This window comes from Pieris rapae, chromosome 15 (genome assembly GCF_905147795.1).
Source record: "Pieris rapae chromosome 15, ilPieRapa1.1, whole genome shotgun sequence".
NCBI lineage: Eukaryota > Metazoa > Arthropoda > Insecta > Lepidoptera > Pieridae > Pieris > Pieris rapae.
The window spans coordinates 1,075,814-1,087,161 of record NC_059523.1 but is presented as its reverse complement, the minus strand read 5'-3'; the positions used below and the strand labels follow the sequence as shown (position 1 = coordinate 1,087,161).

The following is an 11,348-nucleotide window of genomic DNA, read 5'->3' as shown; positions in this document are numbered from 1 at the left end:
AAACCTACGTTATCCGCCATTTTGTAGCGGCTGCCATCTTGGATTTAAATTTTTTTATAGTATATTGTATTCCGCTTGATGGGCCCTTTCATTTGATACCCATATTGATGGGATTAATAAAACATAAATTATCCGCCATTTTGTAGCGGCGGCCATCTTGAATTTATAATGATAATGAATAAACATAATTGTATTGTCACCAAAATCCAAAGTGTATACAAAATTTCAAATTAATCGGTTGACAGCAAGAGGGTGAAATTTGAATTACTAAATTTCACCCAAGAATAAAACAAACGGGGTGAGCTGAATAAAACCGTTTAAAAATTGGGATGGCTAATGGCGACGTGTATCTCGCTCGTATATACATATTAAGTTTCTCATGTAAATATTTTTTTTGTAATGAGAAATTAAGTTCTTTAAACATTTTAAAAGGTTCACAAATCATATGAAACATATACCAACAATAACACACAATTATAAAATTAGCTTATCAAAATTGGCGAGTGTCTAAGTGTGAGCGAGACCGTACATTGTGTTATATTATGCGTGACAACATTATGAAATAGCCTTCAGTATGTGCTCTTTTCGTAAATATTATCGTCATTTGTTCAATACATATTTTATTTCGTTACAAACGTTGATTGTATTCAATAATTGTTGGCATTTCAGCTAAGTTATTGTAGACATCGATCGGCTTTGAGTAGTGCTTTAGTTTTGTTATTTAAAAGGTGAGTTAAAACAGAAATTAATATTAAATTGAGTAAGTTTTTATTTAATAATTATAACGGATTTTAACGTGCAAATAAATGTCTGGGTAATATATATATTATGTAGAATTATGAACGCTTCTAAAAATCTCGAATATATGGAGTTCTAAAAGAGAAACCAATAGAATAAGTTGGATTTCAGAGGATTTTTTATTGATTTTATAGTAAATGAAAGAATAAAATTGTGATTTATTAATTGTTATTGATTCTGAAGCATTTTTAATTGAAAAGTAACCAAATACATACATTTACATAATTTTAACATACGCGATAACATATATTTTAAATATATTATAATTTAATTGTGTTGTATATACAATCTTTACCTTAACCTACATAAATAATATAGTATATTTATAATTAAAATGTAGGCTATGGAAAATTAAATCATGTACATTTAAAAAGTTGGTACCTTTAACGCTGGCAGCATTTCCTTGCTGTATTCGGATACTCCTTCGTAGAACGAGGAGAGCACCAGCTCTGGTGCCACCGGTATCTACCAGGCCCCAACTTAAATCTTTAATTAGCGCCAGTGCAGCCCAAAAATCTCTACTCCAAAGTGAACAAAATCGAAGTAGCAGGAAAGCCTCTTATATTGGAGCCGTTTTTTATTTTCCGCCTGCTCTACGACATCCCCAGTTTTTTTGCTTGTCCAAGGAGACGGGGCTAATGTGTCCACACAAGTAGCATTCCATACCAAAGCAGGCATTCTTCGGGGCATCAACGATCTTCCATCCGGCCGCTTGCCATCGTCTCTAGCTTGTTATCATCAAAATTGCTGGAACATTGACGGAGGCAAGAGAGCAGCGTATGATGTCGTTGAGCGCGGCGTGGTAAGAAAAAAGACCTGCACTCTTTTGGCAATGGAGACCATAGCGTCCAAGGCTACTTCAAAGCCTCAATGGGGAGTAAATATGGGCACACCTAATAGGCTGATGTCAATGCGAAATGATTCAGGGTCCATAAGGGTGCCTGTGTTTGGCGAAGGCAAAGCATTAAGCCAAAGACTGGCTTCTCTAGACCCCACTGCCACCATGTATTCTTTTATAACAGCTGGTTGATTAGGTTTCCAACATAGGCCTCCTCTTGTTGCTTCCACTCTTCTCTTTCAACAGCTCTTTTCCTCCCATCTCTGGGGTACATATTCTATAACCCCTTTCAACGCATATTTTTGTCCTTTTCTTATTTTTTATTGTTGTTGATGTTATAAATTAGGGTAATTGAATTTGAAATTGCAATTGTATCTGAACTTTCTTGAAACTAATTTTGTCTCTGAGATAATTTTTACTGAGAAGCCCATTACACATTGTTTTTGCCAGAAATATCAATCAATCAAAATTTATTTATTCAGTTTAGATGCGACTTAAGGCATGCTTATGAATGTCAAAAACGTTTACAAAATTCGCGAAAGAGCAAAACTACGCCATCCGTTCTCAAGACTACCAGGAGGTCTTGTTCTGAGAAGAACGGGCAAGAAACTCAGCAAGTTTTATCCTCCCTTTACATATAATAATTCAAAAGAAAATGTCATAATATATGTATTCATTATGTTCACGGATTTCTTCACCAGTGACGTACTATATCATAAGAGCGTAGAGCGGAAGAGAAGAACTGACAATAAAATCTCCGCTACTCTTTTTAATCGCCAAGCTGTTTTTTTTTACAATACACGAATTCGACTACGACCAGTCACCACAAGTAGCACCCGTTCACGAGTATGACGCATGGCCAGCCATCGGCCCCCTCGCCATATTTTAGGGAGAGAGACAACCCGGCGCATGGACGCCGCCACAGTGCATATGTATTTTCATTTCATCAATAATGATTAAAACTTGTGTATCTATGTTGGTAGTCTTTCGTATTGGTACACTGATATATATTAGACGTATGTTCGGCAGACGTGTCTAGAGGGTGTCCTCTAGACACGTCTGCCGAACATAAATATCTATCTATCGCGCGTGTGCGCGATAGATAGATATTTCCGTACGCACTCAAGGTCTCATTTTTCCTCCTGAATAAAAAGAGTCACATGTTATTTAGACATACAGGAGACCTTGAACAAGGCCTGTATCCGAACGCGAATGACCTACTAGCGTAGTCTTCGCGCATTGTTCCCCCGCCCATATACCTTGAGAAAGTCAATCTCCACCACCACCTGGATGTTCCTGGCAGGGCTATGATAGCCCAATGGATGAAGCTGCCATTCTCACGCACTTGGAAAAGGCATCATCCCAACCCGTTGGTGCGTAAAAACATTACCCCTCCCCGACAAAAAAAGCCCATTGGAGCTCCAGACATATCCTAATGGATCTGGATAATTGAATATGACAAATTACACAGATCGCTGCTCGACAGGCCGGGTTGAGATGTAAGCACCGAGGTTCAATCCAAAACAAAAATCATTGACGTAAATTACTTTTGAATCGCACTGCTAAATTTAGATAGCCTGAATGTGAAAAACTGTAATATTAACTGTATGTTATGAAAGCAATCGTGGTGTTGTTTCTCAAGTAATTAACTATGTTTAATCGCGAATGTATCGAGCACGACGATGCTTATTAAACTTAGATGGTTGCAAGCTTAGATGTTTAACATTTTTTTAGCTGGACAAGTTGTAAGTGATGTTTACTTTAGTACTTCAGTGACATACGCACGTAGCATAGCATACATATATATATATATATATATATATGAGTACATATATATATATATATGTACTCATATAAGATATCCTATTTTTTAAGTCCGTTAAAACAGCACACTGTGCAAATTTGATGGAAATCGGTTAAGAGGTTTAGGAGTCCAAAGCGGACTACCGTGTAATTTAGATATATTTAGAATGATATATACATAATATATATATATGTCTATGACGCACTTGCAACATACTATAAACTCTTTTTATATAATTTGTGTCTCTAATTACATCACGAATGAAACAGAGTGAAGTGTGTGTAAATAAATTAAATTAATTTATTTTATAATAAGGTAAAAAGTCAGTTTTGGTATATTAATACAAATATTTTACATAATACACAATAATATGATTAAATTAAATTATAGTAAAACTTACAGATGGAAGGTGAAACAAATAAAGCATTTGTTTTTAATGAAAATAAAGGCAATGGAGAAGTAGAAGTTGGCACAAGCGAGACAGGATTCGATTCGAGAAGATTACAGAAGTTTGAGGGCGTATATAGAAGTTTAGAAGAGAAGAAAACGAAGTGCATGAAGAACGATCTACAAGCTTTTAGAAATTTGTAAGTATTTTACGTAAAACGCCTGAAAGATGTTTGAGGCGATATATTCAGTTATTTTTTTAAATTTTTAATCTAGATTTATAATTGTATGTATCCCCCCGCCTTCCTTTTGTCCTCAAAGGTAAAACAAATCCCTCAAAAATATTAGTATAATTTTTTGTAGAAATCCTCGAAAATACATTTCGTTATCAAGCATAGACAATCTGTGGGTAATATGTATAAAAAGTAAATAATTACGTAATCACCAAATAAAACATCAAAGTTTCCCCCTTCGCCCCACTTCCACGTAATACTTTAACGGTCCCTAAACCGTCCACGACGATATAGTTTAGGTTGTCCTAAACTATACCGGTTATATTGACCAAAATCGCGGCGGGTAGAAGTATTATGTACTAAGATCAATTATGTTTACGACCAAATATCCAAATAGTCCCTTCGATGTCGTTGTTATAGATTTTGACTGTACATATAAAAGGCCCCTAATTTCTATTAATTTCATTCGACGCATGAAAAAATACTGATTGAGTCTACAGAAAAAACGATCTATCAACTCAAAATCAAAATAAAATGTATAAACTAGGTTTTGCTCGAATTTTTCTTGCAGTAGCAAACTATTTTATTAATTTTCAAACAGTGAAGACCAAACATTGAATTGCTATTGGAGATTTATAAGTATATGATACGCAATTAATTGAATATGTTAGCTTCGCAAGTATTGGGTTATAGTATTCTTCGTTATTGGAGAGTTCATTGTTCAAATAAATGAAATATACATGGTGCTTCATTCATTTCTTCCGAAGCTAAGTCTGTCTTTAATCTATGAAGATTTTGTTATCCCCTTTCATTCGAGGGAGGTGCTTGGACCTGTTAGGCGCGTATGCCCCGAAATATTTATAAGCCCCCTTATATTTAATAAACATTTTATTCTTATGAAGTCAGCTCGTATATAAATAAAACTGAAATTATTTTAAATTTCCTTTTACTATAAATAGATTCTTCATCCGTTCATGATAAGTAATGCATGTTGAGGCTCATAATAACGGTCGAGAACTGAATTTCAAAATCTTGTTAATTGTTCTTTTTTTTTCAAGTGACAAGAGAACACTTTACAATATAAGGAAATTTATTTTGTTTATTCTGCTTTTGTGCGATTAAATTAAAATGTATTAAAAAGGCACTTTTAAATGTGAAAATTGCAAGTAAATAAAATTCAAAAAATCATTCTAAAAGATAGATTCATATGGAGATGAACGGAAAAGGAACTGCATACTTACACCTTAAAAATATATTTTGACTTTACTCATAATAATGAAGTGATCAATTCACCCATGTGTAATTTTTCGATAAATAAATTAAATAATATTATGGTAAATATCATTTTCTGTTAAGCAAGTTTTTAAATAAGTTTTGCGATGCCGTCACAATATGCTCTGAATCCACAGGCAAACATACAAAGAAAACATGTAAATACATTATAAATGTTATTTTTTATTATCACAAAGCAAAGTGTGAAGAAAAAATATGCTTTATGTTAATACAAGGATTTGTTCAGTAAATATATCACGATAAAGACAACATTCATGTCTGTCACTAGAGTGCATTTTTACTATTACGAGAACTCCCGGCAGCTAAATGTATATTGTTAAAAAAACTGCCTCAGATTTCTGTTCATGATCAGTTGTCAATCTAAAGAATTGTGGTGAAAACTTTCCTGTGACACCACGCCGTCGATTGGGTCTAAGGAACGAAAGAAACCCAGTTCTTGGTATACACACTTCACCCCTCAACACATTCAGTACATAGGCATTTCAGTAGTAGGCCAACTGTAAGTCCCGTCTGGTTTCCAATTTATTTTACCCCACCACCCCTAAGACAATAAAGTTGGGTACATTAAAGGATAGTAGGGATAGACGCCATACAGTCTGTTATGGAGGTGTCGTGTAAATTTATTCTGTATGCGCTCCAACATGAGGCAGTAATTAATTACTTCTTGCGGAGCCCAAACAGACGAGTTACTTAACATACTTCTAACCAGAGAGTTGTACAAGCTTGAGATGGCTTTAATATTAGTGAACGTTGTTGCCTTTCGAAGCACAAATCCCCCTCCAAATCATCTACATGATCTCAGAAATTCAGTTGGGCATCCACTCGCACTCCTAAGTCTCTTACTGATGTTTCCCGTTTGAGTATCACATCATGTCACCCCTGACACGTTGTACTCATGATGACGAGGTAATTTGGCGCGACTTAATGTCACCATGGTTCATTTGTCAATATTAATATAATATAAATAAATAAATATTTTCTTTTATCAAATAACGTATGAAGTATTTACTCACGAAATCGTCAAAGTCAAAATGATAGACTGCGCGAAATGATCTTTTAAATTTAGAATGTTTTGATTGAAACACATTTGCAGCGCAATATTCATTCACTGCGTGTTACTTTAACGAAAGGACCTGAAAGCAATGTAAACTTTAATCAGGATAATATTTAAAAAAAGGACTAACTAGTCTTAGTTACCTATGAGATAAAAATCTTTTCAAACATTTTATCTGTCTTTTATATAAAAAAAAAACTAAAATGTTGACCATAGTTATAGACCATAGAACTTCAGGAGTTTGGTTTCTTGAAGGTGTGCGCGCGCATTCTACCGCATTTACCATAGAGTGTTCAGAGGAGTTGTTCGGACCAATACCTGCAGCTGAGTTTCATTATCGGACTGCAAGGCAGAATACAAAATACCATCAGTATCACCTCGTCGTTCCCTCCACTAAGCGTTTTTAAGGCAGTTTTTGGCGTGCACCACTGCTATGTGGAACCAGCTGCCCGGTCCAGTATTTCCGAACCAATTCGATTTAGTGCCCTTCAATAAAAGAGCGTACCAATTCTTAAAAGGCCGGCAACGCACTTGTAAGCCTTCAGGCAATGAGAGGTCCATGGGCAGCGGTATCACTTATCACCAGAAGTGCCTTCTGCCCGTTTGCCTCCTATTAAAAAAAAACATGTGTCATTGATATTCATTTCTGATTTGATTCCAATTCTTTAAGTGAACCAATTAAATTAAGGCTTAAATTTATAACTAATATTGTCTAAGAAATATGTTTAACATATTTTACGGCATAAAAAAGTTATATCGGTAGCATAAGGTGGAAGATGCAGAGATATCCCAGATCCCATATCTCTACGCTACGCCAAGAGACGCAAATCACTTTCTGTAAAGTTGCAATACTCGTAAAGAGTTGTAGCTCTACTGGATTGTGTGCGATAAGTTCATTTATTAAGTACCGATATAGATAATTTATGTATCTTCGTCGTTATTGTGCATTAATAATTTTCCATAACTAATTCTAACTTCATTGATAACATTGCATGTTGATAAAAAATGCGCTATTTTTATTTGTCAGCTAGTCTCGGAAAGCGCGCGAAACACAGCGAACGTGTGCTCGTAAACATTCGAATTTCGAATAATAAAAACAAAAGAGGTTTTTTGCGCGAATAACGTTTGTTTTCGTGAGTTTATTGTTTATGATTTGGTTTGCGTATTAAAAAATATATCTTGGAATGTTGCCAGTTTGCTTTGAATATATAAATATATTTGTATATGCAGCGACGCGTTTTCTGCTATTTTATTGAGTGAAGTGTTTTATCATTTTTATCGCTATCAACTAATTAGTGTGTTTTGATTTGATTAGAGAACATAAGACATAGTTTTAAAGATAACTCAAGGTATGAATTTATGCTCAAAATATATTAGAAACAAATATTCTATGTTTATTGTTAATGGGGGCGTCTTATGTATGTAATGCTTAGATCCGTAGTTCATAAACTGATAGAAGAATCCAAATTCCCTTTAAATGAAAATATGTCTGATGTTTCAGCCTTTTTTCTTTTTTTAAATAATATTCAATTGAAGAGGTTATTAACCTGTGGTGTATAATACACACACAGTTTTGCGTCTTATTAAAGGCAGATACATATGTATAAGAAACAGGTAATTTTTCGAAGTTTAAACATAGCTGTCATCGAAATTGTTTTTTAACGCGTTAAAAACCAATATTTATATCCTAAACAGTATATTCTTAATCAATCTATTTGTATACGTCATCAGTAAATGAGTTTAATTTATTAATTAGTTGAAATTATGATTAACTTTTCCATTAATAAATTATCTTATTACAATTCCGATTAAATAACTTAAGTTATGATTCTTTTGCTTATTTAATTTACGAATAATATGATATTACCAACATATTGGAAAAGATTGTTTGATTTGATTATATTTGAGATTGAAATAAAATAACTTAATAATAATTTTTATTATACTATATGTTAGTATAGCTCCTATTCTTGCTATACTAACATATAATTCCGTAAACATCAACTTAATTCCGTGGGTAATATTAAGTTCAAGAGAAGAACGTATCAATTCTTAAAAGGCCGGCAGCGCGCTGGCGATCCTTCTGACAGCGTGTGTTACTTAACATCAGGTAAGCTGTTTGCCTCCTCTAACATAATTTCGTTGTCTAGAAATCGGTGTGACGGCACAGAAAGCTGATCACCAACTTGCCTATTTGATTGACAAATCTAAGGCTAAAAATACTCCACAAAATCTCCACTTATTAATTTATTTTATGAGACCAGAAAATCGGTTTTGTGACGCTGAGTTGGTTTTTTTTGGCTAAATCTTATTCGTATTTTTGTGTTTGCGTTATTTTTAGTAAATGTAAGTTTTATTTTTGTTTCTGGTCTGAGTTCTTTTAACACGAATGAAAACCTCGTTTATTAATCTACCCGGTTTGTTTAATGATAATTAATATATTAACGTCATTATTATCATTATATATTATCGTAAATTGTTGTACAGTTGTATAGTACTGGTGCATATATAAAAATAATATAACTTTAACATTGGTGAATGTTGATAATACATCGAATTCAAGACTTTAAATCGTTTATTCAAACCTAAACATATCAAATCAAATCAAATCAAAATTTATTTATTCATATAGGTAACATAATGTACACTTATGAACGTCAAAAAAAAAGAAATATTAAATGAATTTAATTTTACATTTACTGCCAGTTCGCAAATCAAGGGCGTAGAACGGAAGAGAAGAACTGGCAATAAACTCTCCGCCCCTCTTTTTAATCGCCAAGTTTTTTTACACAATGTTTGTAAGGAGCTGCAACCACTACACCATGTTCCATACGACATATTGAGTAATAAAGAATAAAAAAATAAGTATGTACTATCTTAATATACGTAGTAATAATAAAAGTAATTAGAAATTAAGTGTTAACGCTGGCAGCATTTCCTCGCTGTATTGCGATACTTATTCGTTGAGCAAGCATTGGCTGGGGTCAATGATACTATTTAACTACGAACGTAATCGAAAATATGTGGAAAACAAAAATTGTTTCAAACCGAAACAAAAAAGAAATAGGCATAAAAATGTTGCCATTTTTTTTGCAATGACGGTATTTTTTCCCACCACTCCAGGTCACGAATACCTCTACTTTTCTTGAATTATTAAACTCCGTGGATTGAACATTATGTTCCCATGTTAAAGAAGCCTATATTACAGCCACCATCAGAACCGTTCATACCATTACGAATGGTATTTTTGATAGTTGTTTCTCATCGTTATCTAAGATTTCTGAAAGATCATTATAATTTTGAGTTTACATACTCACGGGTGGATATTTTTGAAACAATTTAGCATAAACACACAGTAAATACAGACATACCTAAATAATAATGTAATTATCAATAATGTATCGCTTGCTTCCTTTGTCAGCGGGCCTTGATTAAAACAAAATGATAACTCAATAAATAACATCAACAGGTGATTTTTAAAAACATTTATCTGAAGTTTAGAATCTATGTCTTGCAGTTGCTTTTTTATTGCAATTAAAATAGCCGATATCAGTGATAAAATTCAATGTTGAAATTTTCGTATCGAAATAAACATCGTAAAGTTGGGTCTAGGTGGCATGGAAATCGATAACTATGTTCAAGTTGTATATTCTAGTAATTTTATATTTATATCTCGTGTTTCGTAACAGTAGGTACAATTAAACAGTGTGAATATATAAATATTATTTTGGTCAATCAATTTCATAAAATAAAATCAATTTCATATACGACGGTGATAGTATTTACATAAAATCTTTTTGATTAATTTTATTATTTATCGTTAATCACTATTGCATTATTTTTTTTCCATACGCCAAAGAAGTATAACTTCTAACGCGTGTATACACACTCTTTTTTTTTAATTTTATATCATGCATCCAGTATCTACGAACAATGTTACAACCAATTCCCATTTTGAACTGTGGTCTTGTATCAATTAAAACAACATTAAACACGTATATTATTAAGAAATGCTATTTAGTAGTGATAATCATAATTAAAAATTAGAAATAGAAACTTTAAAATGACCTAATATATGATAATGGCTTAAAATGAAAAATTGATATTTTTTTACTAAATATTAAATTATCTGTAAAGAAAATATATTGTTGTTATAAACTTTAACAGTAAAATCAATCATACAAATTTTAGCATTAATATCGCTTACAAAGGCTTAACTCTAAAGGTATGGTAAAGCGAGATTTTAAATGCTAAATCTCTAGCACTGAGCGCTAGACAGAGAAAGAAAAAGAACAATAATAACTAGATAACCATATTTGCGCCTCTCTCCCTTCCACGCAAACCTGATCATAGTGTCCAATGTCCATAGTAGACTAGAAGTTAGACTGTTCAAATGTTGCGTAATTCGTGTTTGTACTCTATGGCAAAAACAGTTTTTCGTTACAACCGTTTAGAAATGTAAGGACTAATACGTACTGGTTGCGATATATTATTAAAATGTCGATAATCTTATGTAACAGCTGCCAAAAAAATTGAATTATTCTCTACGGATATGACATAGTTTTGTACTATACTGTACCAACTTAAGCGAGTCATTTAAACTAATTGTCTTCAGAGGAATATAAAACACAGTTTATATAGTCTGTAGAGTCTGGAACTAATATTCTCAGCGTATATAAGTACGTGCAGGATCATGCCTAAGAAGCTCACACGCCAAAAGATGCTGTTAACTGATTTCTGCACACTATTGTCAAAATAATCGCAAGTGCGTTGCCGGCCTTGCAAGACGTTTTACGCTCTTTTCTTTAAGTCTAAGTCGACTTATTTAATAAACCTTACAGCTTACATAACTATAATACATTTTTTTAATGGAAACGCCAATACTGACTTCATTATATGAGAGAGGTGCGTCTAAAGTGCAGTTTGTATATTTTCGTGTGT

At 33.2% G+C, this 11,348-nt stretch overlaps 1 protein-coding gene across 3 annotated transcripts in view; it reads left to right on the top strand.

Moving 5' to 3' along the window:
- Positions 1 to 661: 661 nt before the first annotated feature.
- Positions 662 to 11,348, top strand: part of LOC111000495 (P protein) — a 38,588-nt gene continuing 27,901 nt past the window's right edge. The window contains exons 1-2 of one of the 3 annotated variants that reach the window (XM_022269943.2): positions 662 to 728; positions 3,843 to 4,027. In XM_022269943.2, coding sequence (XP_022125635.2) covers positions 3,843 to 4,027 — 185 coding nt within the window. In that variant the 5' untranslated portion in view covers positions 662 to 728. Of the gene's footprint in view, positions 729 to 3,842; positions 4,028 to 7,418; positions 7,541 to 7,582; positions 7,757 to 11,348 lie in introns of those variants that run through there. The other 2 variants (XM_022269944.2, XM_022269945.2) reach the window with 2 other exon arrangements.